The sequence below is a fragment of the Galeopterus variegatus genome, unplaced genomic scaffold, assembly GCF_000696425.1.
Source record: "Galeopterus variegatus unplaced genomic scaffold, G_variegatus-3.0.2 Scaffold711, whole genome shotgun sequence".
Lineage (NCBI taxonomy): Eukaryota > Metazoa > Chordata > Mammalia > Dermoptera > Cynocephalidae > Galeopterus > Galeopterus variegatus.
The window spans coordinates 401,435-418,825 of NW_007726822.1; the positions used below are offsets into that span (position 1 = coordinate 401,435).

The 17,391-nt window shown below is 58.7% G+C and overlaps 3 protein-coding genes across 3 annotated transcripts in view; 2 read left to right on the top strand and 1 right to left on the bottom strand.

Annotated features, from left to right (window-relative positions):
* SPATC1 (spermatogenesis and centriole associated 1) overlaps positions 1-12,723 on the top strand; it is a 39,041-nt gene extending 26,318 nt beyond the window's left edge. Inside the window, exons 2-5 of the mRNA XM_008571680.1 lie at positions 1,867-2,394; positions 2,503-3,003; positions 3,139-3,278; positions 12,394-12,723. Coding sequence (XP_008569902.1) covers positions 1,867-2,394; positions 2,503-3,003; positions 3,139-3,278; positions 12,394-12,723 — 1,499 coding nt within the window. The remainder of the gene's footprint in view (positions 1-1,866; positions 2,395-2,502; positions 3,004-3,138; positions 3,279-12,393) is intronic.
* A 2,232-nt stretch (positions 12,724-14,955) lies between these two features.
* On the top strand, positions 14,956-16,892 carry LOC103589661 (sphingomyelin phosphodiesterase 3). Its single transcript, XM_008571700.1, has 6 exons — positions 14,956-15,783; positions 15,881-15,953; positions 16,186-16,326; positions 16,368-16,431; positions 16,523-16,658; positions 16,731-16,892. The coding sequence occupies exons 1-6, from the start codon at positions 14,956-14,958 to the stop codon at positions 16,890-16,892; spliced, it is 1,404 nt and encodes a 467-aa protein (XP_008569922.1).
* Positions 16,869-17,391, bottom strand: part of OPLAH (5-oxoprolinase (ATP-hydrolysing)) — a 9,858-nt gene continuing 9,335 nt past the window's right edge. Inside the window, exons 24-25 of the mRNA XM_008571701.1 lie at positions 17,246-17,343; positions 16,869-17,044 (exon numbers count right to left, since the gene is read on the bottom strand). Of these exons, the coding sequence (XP_008569923.1) occupies positions 16,898-17,044; positions 17,246-17,343 (245 nt within the window). The 3' untranslated portion in view covers positions 16,869-16,897. The remainder of the gene's footprint in view (positions 17,045-17,245; positions 17,344-17,391) is intronic.

Sequence of the window (17,391 nt, forward strand, 5' to 3'; positions counted from 1 at the left end):
ACAGACCCGCCGCTCGCTGGCTGAGCAAGGTGCGGGCACAACACCGGGGGTTGCGATCCCGCAGCCGGACCCGGTCTGGTACGGACGCGACACTGAGGGTTGCGATCTGTTGCCGGTCACGAAAAAAGACAAAAAAAAGGAAAAAAAAAAAAAAAAAAAGAAGGGAGATTTGGCAGTGTGCATTGAGAATCTCTAAAATGTTCATTTCTGAGGGCAGGCCCGTGGCTCACTTGGGAGAGTGTGGTGCTGACAACACCTAGTCAAGGGTTAAGATCCCCTTACTGGTCATCTTTAAAAAATAAAAATAAAAATAAATAAATGAAATAAAATAAAATGTTCATTTCCAGGAAAAGAAAAATCAGTTATAAAGATTTATGTGGTAGTGTTATCTGTCATTGGGAACATTGGAAGCAATTTAAATGCCCAACGATAGGCACAGGCTCAGTAAATGGGGGCATGTCCATAAGACGGAAGTCTCCGCAGCCACCACAAGTGTGAACCGGCAAGAAGCGGCAGGAAACGAGAGGACATACGTGATCTCTACGGCCGCCACTGGCTTGTGCACGGCCTGTGAGTTAAGAACGGACTTTACATTTTTAAATGGCTGAAAGAAAATCAAAAGAATACTCCTTCATGACATGTGAATAGTCTATGAAACTCAAAAATTAGTGTCCATCAACAGTGTTTTACTGCCACGCGTCCTCGAGCACTCTACTCGGGATTGTCTGTGGCCACTTTCACTCTACAATGGCAGACAAGAGTCGCTGGAACAGAGACCATGTGGCGGGCAAAGCTGGAAGTACGTACCACTGACCCTTACAGAAAATGTGTGCCAACCACTGACCTGTAGAAACGTGTGGGCAGAGTCCTCAAGGCAACACGGAGCTTTTCAGTAGTGACCGACCATGGCACGATTGGACTATCAGTGGGTTTTTATCTTTTTTTAACTTTTCTGTATTTCCATTCTTTCCCTATAATGAGAATGTGCTGCCTTTATAACAAAACAAAGTGAAAGTTTTCAATTATATTGTATAATCTCAAAAACCTTCCCTGCACTCCACCCCGCTGCAGCAGCTGGGCCTCAGAAGGGCTTCTCTCCACACAGGGGTCATTGGGAGAACTCTCCTCCAGAACCCAAGAGATCAGGCTCCCAGGCCCCCACTCAAGGGTCCAGAGGTCTAAAGAGATGAGTCTGGGACTCTCGGGGTGCGTGGCCAGATCCAACCTGCCCTCTTGCGCCCGCATTCCCCATGCAGGCGGCCACGCCCCACACCGAGCACTGCAGGGCAGAAGCTGTGCACAAGCACCGGCCAGGTGAGGTCCTGCCTTTTGTAGCTCTGACCCCTTCAGGGCCCCTGCCTGCTGGGGCTCTTCTCTCCCCAGAAGGCCCAGGCCCAGGCCCACTCCTCCCCACTGGAGAACAGAGGTGACCTGGGAGTCCAGCCCTGGGAAACTCTTCTCCCCTGGGTGAGGGAGTCTGCAGCTCAGCACTGTGAGCACAGCTGAGGAGAGGGCAGCGACTGTCACTGTGGCTTGTGGGCAGATGGTCAGAGAAATGAGCCCGGGAGGATTGACTAGAGAGTCGGGGTTATAGATGAGGGCCTGGGGACTGAGAGACAACAGGGCAGCCCTGCACCTAGGAGCGTCCACTGGCTGCCCTGCAGAACCCCCCGCAGAGGCGGACGAGCCAATGCTGTGGTCCACCTACGAAGTGAGGCTCAGGGCGGTCAGGTCAGACCAGTCAGCTCCCCAGAGGCAGACGGGCACGGCGGCCAGGCCCTGCCAATGGGAGAGCCTGTGACTGCCGTCCCCATTGCCCCTGGAGGGGCTCACCTGGGGTCTCCGTGCTTTCTCTGTGTCTCCCAGGTGTCTTCCTGCCCCCGTCCCCAGCAGCAGCCAACGAACCGGCCCTGGAAGAAGTGGGGATTGTGGCTCTGACGCCCCTGGCTGACATGCTAAGCAGCCCGCAGCCCAGCCCTGCACTGGGCTCCGTCGTGAGCCCCCTGACAGGCCCTCTCAACTCGCCGCTGTCAGGCCCAGAGCCTGGGACACAGAGCAGCCCACTCACCAGCCCCCTGACTGGGCCCCTGAGCAGCCACCTGTCCCTCGCGGGGGTGCCTCCTGGGGCCACACTGTCCAGCTCCCTGGGCCTGCCCTCCACCGGCCCCCTGACTCCAAGCAGCCCCCTGGCAGGCCCCCCCGCTGTGTCTCAGACTGGCCCCCTGCTCACCTCCACGGCTGCCCCTCTAGGTGTTTCTCAGAATGTTCTGGCCAATCCCATGAGCAACCCGGTGCTGTCGGAGGCCCCGAGGGTGCGGCTGGCAGAGCCGCTCCACACATGCCGCATGGGGCCCCATTCCTCAGCCGTTGTGGGGCCTGCTGCCACTTGCAAAGGTAATGGGTGCCCAGGGAGGGGCAGCAGGGTACCCTGGGGGCAGGGGCCCCCTTCCAGGCCAGTTCCTGGCCCCCTCCCCTCATCTCTGCCCTCTCCCACATCACTAGTCCCACTCTCCACTGAGCTCTCCCGGCCAGCCCAGGACCCAGAGCCCCTCAGCATGACGTTCATGGGTGCGCCTCTGCAGACCTCCACCCCCCTGGGCACCACGGGCATGCCCGGTCCCACAACAGCCTTCTTCAACACTTCGGATGCCCGGACGCAGCCCAGTGCCCCCCAGGGACAAACGGTCCCTGCCTCCTCCCCGGCCACAGTCCTGGCCTCCACCCCCACTCCTGCCCCCCAAGCTGCCACCAACTACACCCCTTCGAGCAACACCCACATCACCCAGGCCCCCTCCCGGGTGCAGCACTCCACCACCCGGACCTTGCCTGCCCCCCCCTCCCCTCCACACAACCCCCAGTCCCCACCTCGCACCTCATCCTCCCCGGCTTCAGTCAATGACACCCGGGGTCCACGCACCACGGAAATGCCTCGGAAAAGCAACCTGGAGTTGGAGCGGAAGCTGACCCACCGCAAGACTAGCAAGTTCCCCAACAACCCCCGAGGTGAGTGATGCTGCAGGGCTCAGCTCAAGCCTGCACGCCCCACCCAGGCCCTCTCCCCTGCTGCCGCCTGGGCCGCTGACCACGGCTCCAGTCTGTCCCCAACGGCCCAGCTGACGAGACCCCTGTCATCCTCAGAGTCGAAGCAGGTGGCCTGGGATAGACTGGTGGGGGAGATCGCCTTCCAGCTGGACCGCAGGATCCTGTCCAGCATCTTCCCCGAGCGCGTGCGCCTCTACGGCTTCACTGTCTCCAACATTCCGGAGAAGATCATCCAGGTGTGTGGCTGCGCATCTCCCACAGAGCAGCAGGCGGGCCTGTGGGGATGGGGTGCTGGCCCGCGAGTGGCGTTGGGCATTCCAGCCAGGCTGACGTGTCGTGATCCAAGGGAGTCCTGGGAAGGAGGGAGCGCGGTGCTCAGTCCAGGTGGCCAGCCCCACGCTCCTCAGAGGAAGGCAGGGCAGGCTGTGTTCTGAGCACAGCCAAGCACTTGCCCCCTTTGCCACCACAATGGCCCCCGGGTGGGTGGCTCTGGTTCCCAGGGGCTAAGCCAGCAGCCTGAAGAGCACCGTGGCCCTCTCCCGACTGGGTGACCAGTGCCTGCTCCCCTGCCCTGTGGGTGTCCTCAAAGGGAGCTACAGAGAATGCAGGTCCCAGAGCCTCTGAGCTCTGGTGGCCTCGTTGCAGGGCCTCAGGCCCTCGGCCCATCCCAGTGCATCCCCAGGATGCTGTCCACTTAGGCTTCTCCTGTGTAGGGACACGAAGGACAATGCTTCGGCAAACATGGAGCACATTTCCTCACCACATGTCACAGGCTGTAGGAGGGAAGCAGGTGTGGGGGTCTGCACCCAGCTGGACACCACGGAGCAGCTTGTGCGGAAAGAATACCATGTGCCCCTCGCAGGCTGCTGGGTGCAGGGAGGGTGGGTGGCNTTGTGCGGAAAGAATACCATGTGCCCCTCGCAGGCTGCTGGGTGCAGGGAGGGTGGGTGGCGTGTCCCAGCTAACCTGCCAGTCAGGATTCTCTTGGGAAAACAGCCCTGCTATGTTCCTGGCCACTTTTCTCAGGTGGTCCTTATCTGTGGCTTGTACACCTTCTGTGAGCAGGCTGGGCAGGAACACCTTTTGGTTCCCTGGGTTGATTTGGGGTCCAGGCGTGGACTTGCCTTTTCCTTTGGTTAGGGTTTTGATGTGGTCAGTATTACCAACCTGTTCTTTATTGTTTGTACTTTTCACGTCTTGTTTAAGAAGTCCTTCACTATCATAAAGTCCTGAAAGTATTCTGTTTTCCATATTCTAAATAATTATATATTTTCTTCTAAGGCTTGAAAGTATTTGTTTTGTTTTGTTTTAATTTTGGTCTTTGATTCTCCCATAAATGACACTGTGGATGGTGTAAGGTGGTGAAGTTCTTCTCCCAAGTACGAACAGCCCCCGTCCAGTACCAGAGGACAGCAGGACACGAGGGCTGCTGCATCAGGATGGGCTGAGTGAGAGCTCACAGCCGTGGCTTGCAGGAGCAGGGCTCTGCTACGGCCCCTAGGCCTTAGGGACCAGGACACAGAGAGGACCAGGTGGACAGAGTGTTGGCAGTTTTGAGGGACACAGCCAAGCCACGGGGACCCCATAGGAAGGAGGCTACTGGTATGGCCAACAGGCGAGCATCCCAGGGCTCAGAGCAAGGTGGAGCTTGGAGTGGCGGGGCAAAGGGAGCTGTTTAGCACCTGCCTCAGTCCCTGTCCCAATGTCCCAGCTAACCTGCCAGCCAGGATTCTCTTGGGAAAACAGTCCTGCTATGTTCCTGGCCACTTTTCTCAGGTGGTCCTTATCTGTGGCTTGCACACCTTCTGTGAGCAGGCTGGGCAGGAACACCTTTTGGTTCCCTGGGTTGATTTGGGGTCCAGGCGTGGACTTGCCTTTTCCTTTGGTTAGGGTTTTGATGTGGTCAGTATTACCAACCTGTTCTTTATTGTTTGTACTTTTCACGTCTTGTTTAAGAAGTCCTTCACTATCATAAAGTCCTGAAAGTATTCTGTTTTCCATATTCTAAATAATTCTATATTTTCTTCTAAGGCTTGAAAGTATTTGTTTTGTTTTGTTTTAATTTTGGTCTTTGATTCTCCCATAAATGACACTGTGGATGGTGTAAGGTGGTGAAGTTCTTCTCCCAAGTACGAACAGCCCCCGTCCAGTACCAGAGGACAGCAGGACACGAGGGCTGCTGCATCAGGATGGGCTGAGTGAGAGCTCACAGCCGTGGCTTGCAGGAGCAGGGCTCTGCTACGGCCCCTAGGCCTTAGGGACCAGGACACAGAGAGGACCAGGTGGACAGAGTGTTGGCAGTTTTGAGGGACACAGCCAAGCCACGGGGACCCCATAGGAAGGAGGCTACTGGTATGGCCAACAGGCGAGCATCCCAGGGCTCAGAGCAAGGTGGAGCTTGGAGTGGCGGGGCAAAGGGAGCTGTTTAGCACCTGCCTCAGTCCCTGTCCCAGACCCATGTCTGCGTGGGCTCTCTGGTCTGCGTGCTGCCCTCGTGGGAGGGGCACCGAGCCCGGGCATTCCTCGAGGCAGGCACCTTCCTTGATCCTTTCACATCCTCAGCTCTTCTTGGCCCTTTGCTTTTCTTTCTTTTTTTTTTTTCCTTTTTGTCTTTTCTCGTGTCCGGCAATGGATTGCAACCCTCAGTGTCGCGCCCGTACCGGACCGGGACCGGCAATGGGATAGCAACCCTCGGTGTTGCTCCCGCACCTCGCTCAGCCAGTGAGCGGCCGGTCTGTATGTGGGATCCGAACCCTGGGCGGGAGCGCCTCCACACTCCCAAGCGGCGCACTGTAGCAGTGCGCCACCGGGCTGGCCCTGCTTTTCAATAAGAATTTAGAATTGGTTTGTCAAGTTCCAGGAAAAACCTGGCTCAAACTTTTAGTAGTTTTGCATTGATTTATAGATTAAGCTGCATTGATTTGTAGATGACCCATCTTTACAATGTTGGTTATTCCTAAGCACCCCGTTGTTCCTGTTGCTTGTGTCAGCGGGGCCCTCTGGTCAAGTTTCTGGTGGACGACCTTTGACTGCTGTCCAGGAGCACCGTGGCTTTGTCACGAGGGAAGGCTGGCTGGGGCTATGTAAAACCCAGGAAATGACACTGTAGAAGCATGATGTTTACTTATGTCTCTAAAATGCCACACCTCGGGCTGGCCAGTTGGCTCAGCTGGTAGAGTGCAGTGTTGATAACACCAAGGCTGTGGGTTCAGATCCCCGTACTGGCCATCCGCCAAAAAGAAAAAACAAAAAATATTGCACCTGATGGCTAGTTGGCAAAGACTACATTTACTTACAAGGAAAAATCTAGTTGTCAACATACAAATTAGATATTAAACTGTGAAAAGAGGCTTCCTATTTTTTGAAAATGCCCGACTACATGGAAGATGATAAAAATCGCGGCCCCTTGACACAGGAGCTGGCTGTGCCAGTCCTCCCTTTCATGGCACTCCCTGCACTTGGCATGGGAGTTATTGCTTAGGCCACAGAATTTAACAGTCCTGGCACCAAGTGGCAACGCTTTAGGGAAGAGGCAGGAGAAGGAAAGGGCAGTGTATGGAAGGTGGTATTTCTTCAGTGTTTGAGGAAGTCAGTGCCAGTGTGGTGCTTCCCAACACGTTGGCAGGCTCTGGGAGGTCTCTGGCTCCCACCATGACACTCTCTAGTTATTTTACCCAAGAACCACCATCACCAGTTCCAGACCCACTGGTCCCTTCGCCTTCCATCAGCAATGACCAGGTCTGTGGAGATCGCACACTTGCTGCCCAAGCCCCGAGACCCTCGTTCGCCCAGGGAAGCTGGTGCATTGGAGCCACCTGCAGAGAAGTTGCCTTCTGGACCTGGGCTGACGCCCCCAGCTGGCCCTCGGTAAAGCCTGCTGCAGTGCAGGCTGGCTGATGTCTGGTCACACTTTGGAATCACACAGATGCCCCCTGGTCTCAAGGCCACCTGCCTGGTGGGGCATCTGCTGGTCCTCGTCTGCATCTAATCCCGCTTCGCCCCCACCTTTTATTTCCCTTCCTCAAAACATTTTATTTTCCTACACATTGAACTCCAGTATCAGGGGTTGCTAGAACCCTGAAATTCTGCCCAGACCTGCTAAACCTGGTCAAACCTGGTATTATCCAAACCAGGGTCACTAGCTTAATGAAGGCCACAGCTTTCCGCCACGCGGCTGAGCCACTTTAACTGAGCCCGTCGTTCCATAAGAACTCACAGACTTTCCTCGCCGAACCTGCTGTCTTTTTTTTTTGCATGAGTTCACAGACAGTTATGCCATCTTTTAAACCCAACTAAAAGTTGTCTTGGTGTTCACGCCTGTCCCCTCTTCTACCCAGTCTTCTGCTCTCTGGGAGACGTTCTCCACTCTGTTCCTCTCAGCACCCTGGTCCTAGGAGACCCTGAATCCAGCAGCATCAGTGTGAGGGGACGGAGGGCAGTGCCAGGATGCTGGATGGTCCCTGTGACCAGATCTGGCTGGGTCCACGCTGACCTCTCAAGCTCCCTGGAGTCCCACTCACTGACCTGCTGCAGCTGTTTTTGATTTCTGTACGATTTGGTGTCCAGTCACCTCGCCAAACCCTCGTACTAGTTCCAGTAGCCTGTATTTCATCTTGGTTTTTCTTTGTAGAGAATGATATTGTCTACAAATAGGGAAGCTTGTAACTCTCTTCTAATTCTTAAAAATCATTTTTTTATTATATCATAGCTTACATTGTCTAGACTCTTGGGTAGAGTATTTAAAAGAAGCAAATAATACGGGCAACCTTATCTTCCGTCTGCCTTGACTAGAAACACTTCTAGTCTCCCCATTAAGTATGATGTCTGTTCCAGGCCACTTGACAGATCTTCTTTCTTGGGCACATCAGTCCACATTTGTGGTTGCAGACAACAGAATCCACACTAGCCGATGTAAGCAGAAAAGGGTTTATGATGAAGGTTTAGTTGTGACAGAAGCATCAGGACGGACGTACAATTGGGTTTGTTTGCTATACTGCCAGGAAAAAATGCCAACACACCAAGGGACTTTCCTAATGGACGTGCCATTGTCACCACTGCAGACACCCAGCTACCCCCAAAGAACCAGAGCCATAGCCATCACAGTCCCCCAAAAACCTGCTCCCCCTGCATGCACTACCTCCCCAGGTGCCCACCTCCACCTACCACCCATGTAGTCCAGTTGGCAGAAACTCAGGTCTAGGGGCACCTTGGCTGCAGGGGAGTCTGGAAAAGCTGACGTTTAGCTTCCAGCCTCTTAGAGTTCAGGGAGGCAAGAGATGGTTCTAGAACAGAAGCAGGGTGAGCCAGTTTCAGTATCTGCCTCTTCGGGTTAATACGTTTTCCTTCTAGTCATCATTTGTTGAGAGTTATTTTGGTGGTTGATGGTTGTGGGTTTTTTTAATCATGAACGAATATTTTTTTTCTTTTTCTTCCTTTTTTTTAAAAGATGACCGGTAAGGGGATCTTAACCCGTGGCCTTGGTGTTGTCAGCACCACGCTCTCCCGAGTGAGCCACGGGCCGGCCCACCAACACATATTTTTTCTAGAATGCCTTTTCTGTCCCTCTGAGATGTCCCATGGGCTCCCCCCTTCCTCTGAGCACACTGGGATGCGTGACAGAGTGTCTGATGATAACCCAGCCCTACCCCTGGTGTTTTCAATGCGCCGTGATGCTCGGTCTGCTGTTACGACTCTGCAGTTTCGCTCTTCTGTAGATAGGGGACCACGCCGAGCTGCTGGGACACAAACGCAGGCGCTTCCCTCGGCCAGGCGAGTCCCTCTCGGCGGCGCTCCGGCCCCCCCTCCCGCGTGTCCTGGTCCCCGCAGCCCGCAACTCGGAGCTCCGCCTCCAGGGGGCGGGGCGCGCAGTCATCGTCTCATCCCATTGGCTGGAACTTAGTGACGCGCAGGCGGGCCGCGGGTGCGGGGCGCACGTGGCGCTCTGTGCTGGCTCCTGGGTGGGGGGTCGGCTCTGCCCGGTTTTGTTTCGCTGATTCTCTCTGATGATGCTTTGGATTGTGCTTCCTAATTTCTGCTCTTCGTTATTTCCTTTCTTCCGCATCCTTTAGGTTTGCTTTGTTATTTTTCTTTCTTGAGTTGAACACCTAAATCGTCTTATCTTTTTAAAGTGTATTTTTAATTTTTTCTCTTTTATCTCTTTTATTTATATTTTTTTGTTTTTAAATAAATATATTTAGGGCAACGAAGTTCCCTTTAATTAGAGAGATGGAACAACAGTACAACAGAACCACCAACCACTACAGTGGGTCCTGGCCAGGGGCAAAAGCCGGGTGGGGGTCCCAGCTGGCTGGCAAATGCTGCAGTGCTTTTACAACAGCCACCGTGGCCCACGTGCCTGCAGAGCTCCAGCCCGCCTCGCAGCAGGGCTCTGGCTGCCTCCCACAGGGTTAGACAGGAGGGCATGCCGCTGTTTAGGTCTAAATATTTCACAAGCCGAATTGGATTTCCTCTCTAACCTATGGGTCAATTAGGATTCGTTTTCCGTTTCCGTCCTCTGAGGGGTGTCAACCTAAGAAGAAACTCAGACATGCTCTCCAGAACAAATGTGTGCATTTGGGAATAACCAGGGATTGCAATCCAGAATAGGCATGCTATGGCAGATCATAGGTATACCCAAGGGGTTGGAACAAAGGGGAAGGTTTTAAAGACAAAGAGAAGTCCATGTAAGCTGCTTTGAAACGAGGTTCGTGGGTCATGAGCTCATGGCAGGAGTTGGCCTTGGTCCACTGGTGGAGACAGCCATTGCCAGGTAAATGTGCTTGTGCAAACAGCTTATCTGGAACACTGCAGTCTTGAAGTTCTCGCAGTAGGGTATGTTACCGGTCTGCAGGTAGGAATGCGTTGTGATAAGTCCTGCTGCAGGCATGTGTGTGTGCGTGAGGGCTGCTGCTTCGTGGCCTCCTAACTCAATTTTGTTAGTTTGACGTGACTCCATTTTGGTGCTGTCAACATGCTCAGGGTCTTTTGGCTGCCTTTTTATTAAATTCTAATGCACTTGCCCTGTGTTCAGAGAACAAGGGCTATTAGACACTGATTCTGTGACACGTGGTACCATTTCCCTGATCGTTAGCATGTGGTCAATGGCATCAGTGTTCCAGGATGGAAAGACTGCATGGTGTACATGCACGTGGTCTCTCGGAGGTATGGATATGTGGTCACGCCAGCTCCTACTGAACCTCCCTCTAAATATTTTCCCCCATCTACTCTCTTCTCTCATCCTCCGCTCCTACCCATAGTCCAAACCACTGCCGACTCTTACATGATCCACAGCTACCTTCCCTGTGTCCAATTCACTCCTGACTAGTGTGAAGCCAAGTGCATACCAAATAGATACAGCCCCTGCTCTCAAGCAGCTCACCCTCTGCTGGGGAGGACTTCGATAAGCATTAAATACATACATGATAGAAGGTCAGCAGGTGATGCACGCCATGGGGTCAGGAGAGTTTGAGGGAGGGGACCTGAGAGATGATGGCGTGGCCTTTTAGTCTCTCACCAGCCAGATCCTGGCCTCATCCTGGCATGCTTCAACATCCAGGACGCCCCTGCCTCTCTCTTCCTTTAGGGCCAGCCAGAGTGCTATTTTGAAACACAATTCTGCTGCAGTGTGGGAGCCCCCTGACATTTCCTGTGGTGGAGGTTCAGGGCACCGTCTCCCCAAGGTGCTGGGCTCAGTGCTCACCGCAGTCATTTCCTATAATTCCCAAAACGGACCCTTTGGGTGGTGCTGTGATTTCCTCCACGTCCCTTCCTTCACAGCAGGGAAACTTAGGCTCAGACCCAGTGTGGTGAGGGAAGCAGCCACTGAACCTGGCTTTCCACAGCGCTCTCCCCACTGCACTGGGTGTCACTGGTATCTTTCAAGGCACTCCCCTTGTGCAGGGTGCTCCTTTACCTGGAAGGCTGTCAGGGAGACAAGCATGTTCCAGGTGCTGATCAGGCAGTGAAGACACTGAGCACAGAGCTGAGAGCACCTGCTGGAGGTCAGGGATCGCTTTGACTGAGCTGGCCCTGAGCCCAATCCTGAGCTCGGTGCTCTGCTCACACCACCAGCCAGGGAGGGGAGGCCAGGGAAGTCTTCCTGGGGGAGGTGATGCCTGAGCACCCTGTCTGGAGAAAAGTATTCCCAGCAAGTTGGAAACCAGCACGTCAGACATCTGGGGCACAGGAGGATGCAGCTAGAGGGGGTTGTGCAGAGCCAGATTGGGGACCCTGCAGCTCAGCCCTGGCCCTGAGAGTTGGAGCAATGGGAACTGTAGGAGGGGCTCAGGCAGGGAGAGAGCCCATCTGACTTCCACTTCAGATCCATGACTCTGTGCATCTGTGCAGAGAAGGAGCAGGGGCTGAGCTGGAGGTAGGGGGCAGCTGCATCTGTGACAGGCTACATAATTTGCAGGGCCCAGTGCAAAATGAAAATACAGGGCCCTTGTCCAAAACTTACAAAGAACTTCAGGATGGTGAGAGCAGAGGCAGTGGCAGGTGGGGTGGGGAAGAGGGGCTGCCTTCCTGAAGAGATGCTGCAGAACACAGTCACTGCCTGGCTGGGGGGACACAGGCAATGAGGAAGTGAGTGGACACTGACCCAGATGCTGCCAGTCTCCAGGTCTGGGCACCAGGAGCTGGTGGGTGAGGGGGCAGGACCCTAAGTGCTGAGGTCAAGAGTGTTTGGCTGGGGTGTCAGTTAAGCATTGGGGAAGAGAGTCCCACAAGGGGTGTGCCGAGGATGGAGCCCAGAGTAATGAAGGCCTCCAGAGGAGGCAGAGCAGAGAGCCAGGAGGAGGCCTGGCCCTGAGACTCCTGGGTCAGACAGCCCAGGGGCATTAGGAGCCAGCCCTTCTCTTTCCTTCCATCCCCCGTCCTCAGACCCTGGTGCCGGATGGAGCAGATGATTAGGAATGGGACCTCCCCCCTCCTCCCCTGTGGCAGAGGCCCCACTGGGGAGCTTTGGGGAGCCCCTGGTCCTGCCCGGATTGAGCCTCGGCTACCTCTGTGTCAGGCTCAGCCCTCTGGGTTCGCCTACCCTGCACCCCCTGGGCCTCTCTCCCAGGACCACCTCCACTACACCCCCTCTGATAGTGGCCCTCCCACAGCCACCCCAGCAACTGTTGAGCCTTGGCTACCTCTCTGTCAGGCTCAGCCCTGTGGGTTCGCCTACCCTGCACCCCCTGGGCCTCTCGCCCAGGACCACCTCCACTACACCCCCTCTGATAGTGGCCCTCCCACAGCCACCCCAGCAACTGCGCCAGCTTCATTTGCCGCTTGGTCTTCCCCTTCCCTGCCTGTGTGCTAGGAGGTGTGGGGAAGGCGGGTCCCCGATGGCTGCTTTCTCCACAGGCCTCCCTGAACCCCAGTGACCACAAGCTGGACGAGGAGCTGTGCCAGACACTCACTCAGCGCTACGTGAGCATCATGAACAGGCTGCAGAGCCTGGGCTACAATGGGCGGCTGCACCCGGCGCTGACCGAGCAGCTGGTGAATGCCTACGGCATCCTGCGTGAGCGGCCCGAGCTGGCCGCGTCCGAGGGTTGCTCCTACACTGTGGACTTTCTGCAGCAAGTGGTGGTGGAGACCGTGCATCCCAGTATGCTCAGTGATGCGCTGCTGCTGCTCTCGTGCCTCAACCAGCTGGCACACGACGATGGCAAGCCCATGTTCATCTGGTGAAGCCGCAGCTCACTCTGTCCCACATCCCTGTACACAGCCATTAAAGCTTCCCATGGGCGCTGGCCGCTGGGCCCGCACTCCTGGCTGGTGCTGCCTCCTCTGGGGGAGTTTGCCAGATTCCTGCACCACACCCCTGCAGTTCTGCATACCCTAGAGGGCCACGCCCATCCCAGGGCCTCTGTGAGAGCCCCAAGACCGAGGCTCAGCTGAGGAGTGGGCCTGAAGGCCCCCAGGCTCCCCTCATCTGGCGGTGGGAGCAGCAAGAGCCCCTGAGACTTGGAGCAGGAAGGGCAGGAATTGGAAAGGAGTGGAGTGGTCAGGGAAGTGCCATGGCTCTGTGCCACCAGCAGCACCAGTGAGGGGCACAGAGTTCTGACCTCAGTGCAGAGCAGAAAGCAGAGCGGGGAGGAGACAGACATGTGGGTGTGGGGGTCCCTCCCTCCATATTAGGCAGGGACTGAGGTGGGGTTGGGGCTTCCAGACCTGAGGGCAAGAGAGCAGTAGACGGAGGAGAGCCAGAAGAAAGCAACCCCACCCAAACCTGAGCATGTGGCGGCCCCTTCCCAAGACACCCAAGGTCTGGGAGGAAGAGGCCCACTCCACAGAGTCCCGGAGACCTGGGGTGGGGGGTTCAGAGCTGGCAAGGGCAGACCCCACCTGCTGCAGGGGCCGAGCAGCACAGGCAGGATGGGGAAGCCAGCCACGTGAGGGGAAAGGTGGAATGGGGCAGGATGGGACGCTGGGAGGTAACCTGCAGACCACACTGGAAGGGTTTGTGGACAACGCAGGAAGCTACGGGGTGCAGGCCAGGGTGGGTTGGGTGCGAGTGCATGAGGAGCAAAGGACAGAGTGGGGAAGCCCTGTGTGGCCTCCGGCCCACGAGGTGGGAAAGGAGAGTGCCTGCCTGTGGTCCGGCAAGGAAGCCCAGGCTGCAGTGGGAGGAGCGGGTGGCAGGAACAAGGACCCCACTGAGAAGGTCCCAGTACACTTGCTAGCCAGAGAGAACGCAGGAGGGAACAGAGGGGCCACAGGGTTAGGGTTAGCACACTGCAAGGAGTCCAGGGACAGAGGGTGTGTGGGGTATGCTGGGCCCCTCCTGCCAGGATGCCCAGGACTTTGGGGGATCGAGCCAGACCACTGAGCCTCTTGCTCAGCCCCTGGGAAGGGCAGGGAAGGACTGTTGACCCAGCAGGCAACGTGTGTGGCGCCACCCTGACCAGACGAAGCCCTTCCACCGCCCTCCGGGGCTTTTCCTTTCCTTTTTTTTGTGGCGGCCCTGGACCTTGGTGTTATCAGCATCACGCTGTAACCGGCTGAGCTAACCGGCCAGCCCTCCAGGGCTATTTGAGACACTCGTACCCTCTGACCGCGGGCACGGGTGCTGTCTCACAGCCCGCCTTAGAGAGGTGGGCACCTACGGGGAGGCAGGCGGCGCCTGGGACCTCCGGGCGTCACTGTCCTGGGAACCGACGGCGCGGCTGCCAGAGGCTCCGCGAACGAGGAGCGGGCTTCCATGTGGCTCGCGCGCTGCAGCGGAGCGGTCACGCAGGGCGGAACCAACGGTCCCTCTCCCCAGACTGGAAGCTCCTCGGGGTAGGGTCCCGGGGCCCCGCCGCCGCCACGGCGGGAGGCCTTTTTGGGAGCTCTGCGAGGCGCCGGGCGGGGTGGGGGTGGGGAGCGGGGCTGGTGAGGCTCCTAGTTTGTCCCTCAGCCGGTGTCGGGTCTTTGAAGTCAGGCGTCGGACACTGGGGCGCCGGGGAGCCAGGCCCGCTCTGTGCCGAGCCGGAGAGTGGGAGTGAGGGGCGGGGCGCCGGCGGTACTCGGAGAACCGCCCTCCACTTGATGCCGGCTGCGCCCCAGATCCCGCCAGCGCTGGGCCGGGGCTCGCGGTCTCCCCCACTGCCTCCAGGGGTGGACGGGGCGGGCAAGGAGGATCTGCGGCAGGGCTGCGAGGTCAGAGTCCTTTTCGCGTTCCCTTTTGTTGCCCCAAGGGCCGCCGAAGTTACGCGCGAATGAGGGGAGCGGCTTCCCCGAAATGCCCCTCTGTGCCTGCGCCTGAACCCCCAGACTCGCGGTGCACAGGGCCTTACCGGCTCTGCGCACAGAATTGGCTCCGTGGCCTTGGCCCCTGTGACTCCCTGGCACCTCTCGCGGACGCACCTACGAAACGAGTCGCATTCTGGCAGCGAATGAGAGTCCTGGGCGGCCCGCGGCCAAGGAGCCCCGTGTGCCATGCAACACCCGCCTGACTGGCCCCCGGCGCCGGCTGCCCTGCGGCCCTCAGCCTTCCCACACCCCGTGCTACATGTGCTACACGGCACGGCCCGCGTGCTGCTTTTCCCGGCCTACTGGGCCCTGGATCACCTGCTGGGCTGTTGTGCACCCACCGCGCGCCCGAGCAGCCTGGACGGGCTGAGAGCGGCGCTGGGCGGCGGGGCGGCGCTGCTGCTGCTGCTGCTGGTCGGTCTGCCCCTGGCGCTGCCCGGCCTGCTGCTCTGGCTGCCGCTGCAGTCCTGGCGCCGCCCCTTCTGCTACCAGCCCCCTCCGCCCTGCTGGGCGCCGCCCGCGCCCTGGCGTGCGCCTGCTGAGTCCCTGCGCTCCTTCGTCTTTCTCACAGCCAATCTGTGCCTGTTCCCCGACGGGCTAGCGCGCTTCAGCAACCTGTCTCACAGCCAGCAGCGGGCCCGGGCCATTGGCGCCGCGCTGCTAGCCGGCCTGCGGCCCTCGCCCTACAGGGCTACGGGCTGCAGCCCGCCGTGGCCCAGAGCGCCGCGAGGGGTGCTGATGGCCGCGGTGCCCGCGGATCTCGACTTCGTGTGCCTGCAGGAGGTGTTCGATCTGCGGGCGGCTCGTCGCTTGGTGCGCCGCCTTGCACCCAATCTGGGTCCGGTGCTGTACGACGTGGGCACGCTGGGCCTACAGCCCGGGCCGTACCTCAAGCTTCTGGGCAGCGGGCTGCTGCTGGCCTCGCGCTACCCGCTACTGCGCGCCTCCTTCCGCTGCTTCCCCAACGCGCGCCGTGAGGAAGCACTGGCTTCCAAGGGACTACTGTCCGCACTGGTACAGGCTCACCAGCCGCGGCGCGCCCTGGCCAGGGAGGAGGCGGAGTGTTGGGCGTAACGGGTAAGGGGAGCTGGGGCCGTCCGTGGTGTTGCAGGCGCAGCTGGGCAACCTGGACGGGCGCCGCATCGTGGGATTCCTGCACTGCACGCACTTGCACGCACCGAGTGGTGAGCCCTGCCGGTGGGGTCGTCGGAACGTGGCCTGGCCGCCTCACTACTCTCCGTGGCAGCAGCAGGCCCCTACCCTCGGCTGCACCTCCGCTCCCCACGTCCCGGTGTTTGTTCACTACCCCTGGCACCGGTAGCCCTGAGGAGCGCCTGGGTGGGCTCACAGATCAGGAACGGAGGAGATGCATCCGCACTCCGGGCTGAGCAGACCCCACACCCCTTCGTCCTGCAGAAGACGGGCCCTTGCGCTGCAGTCAGCTGACGCTGCTGCTAGACTGGGCCGAGCAGTTTGAGGCCGAGAGCCGCCACACCGGCGAGGCCGTGGCCTTCAGCGTGCTGCTAGGCGACCTCAATTTCGACAACTGCTCGCGTGGTAAGGGGAGGTTGGGGCGGGGGTCCCCGGGCCCGGCCAAGGAACGATACTGAACACCTCCAGGCTCCACCAGTCGGTGGCCAGGTCGCCCGAGATGCTGCAGAGGTGAGTGGCGACCGGGCGGCCAGGCACCGCCGTCCCCCGGCCTGGACGGGTGCCCCGGCCGCGGTGACACCAGGCACTGCCCCTCCCCCAGGGCCCTGGAGAAGGAGAAAGGGCGCCGCCTCTACCTGGCAGGCCCGCCCAGGGGCGGCCTCTGGGCTAAACCCTGGCGGGGCCGGCGCCTGGACTACGTCACGTACCGGGGGGTGCCCGAGGGCCCGCTGAGCCCGGTAAGTGCCAGAGCGCAGGGAGGCTGGCCTGCGGGCGCGGGCACTACCCCTCAACCTGCCCCCCGTCCCCAGGAGGTAGAACAGGTGACGTTCAGCACCGCCCTGGCGGGGCTCACAGACCACCTGGCCGTGGGCCTTCAGCTCCGAGTGTCGGTGCTCCCGTCACCGAGGCGCGCAGACGACAGGGCGCAGCCGGCGCAGACAGACCCGGGCGGCCTCAGCGCTCTTTATTGAGGCCCTCACACAGCCTCCTGGGCCCGGCGGTACTCGTACACGCTGCCGCGCTCGGGGAAGGCCGGCGCTTGCTGGGGCGACCCCGGCGGTGGGGCGGGGTCCTCCGGGTCCCCGTAGCCCCCGCCGCCGGGGGTGTGGAGGCAGAACACGTCCTGTGGAGCAGAGGAGCGTGTTGGCCGCAGCGAGGTCCCCGCCCCAGCCGGGCAGCGCCCATCTCCTGTCTGTCTGCACCCCGGAGGCCCAGGATGCGGTCCCCTTTCCTTCGGGAGCCAAATTAAACTCGGTCTCTGGTGACTTTAGCAACTCCGTTCACCCTCGGGGCGGGGGGAGGACAGGCCAGGCCGCACCCTTACCCCGGGGTACACGGGCACCGACGTCTTCCCGCCCAGATTCACCGTCCGGCCGTCTTTGCGGATCAGCAGGTTTAAACCACGAGCGCCCGGCTCGCCCCCTTGGGGGGAGGCGAGGAAGAGACGGAAGTGGGTGGCGAGACGGTGCA

Bases quoted from the DNA above. Each gene is read 5' to 3' on its own strand.
- LOC103589661 (XM_008571700.1), top strand. From the start codon at position 14,956: ATGCAACACCCGCCTGACTGGCCCCCGGCGCCGGCTGCCCTGCGGCCC. The intron at 15,784-15,880 runs GTACAGGCTCAC...GTGGTGTTGCAG, and splicing joins AGGGACTACTGTCCGCACTG to GCGCAGCTGGGCAACCTGGA. The intron at 16,659-16,730 runs GTAAGTGCCAGA...CCCCGTCCCCAG, and splicing joins CCGAGGGCCCGCTGAGCCCG to GAGGTAGAACAGGTGACGTT.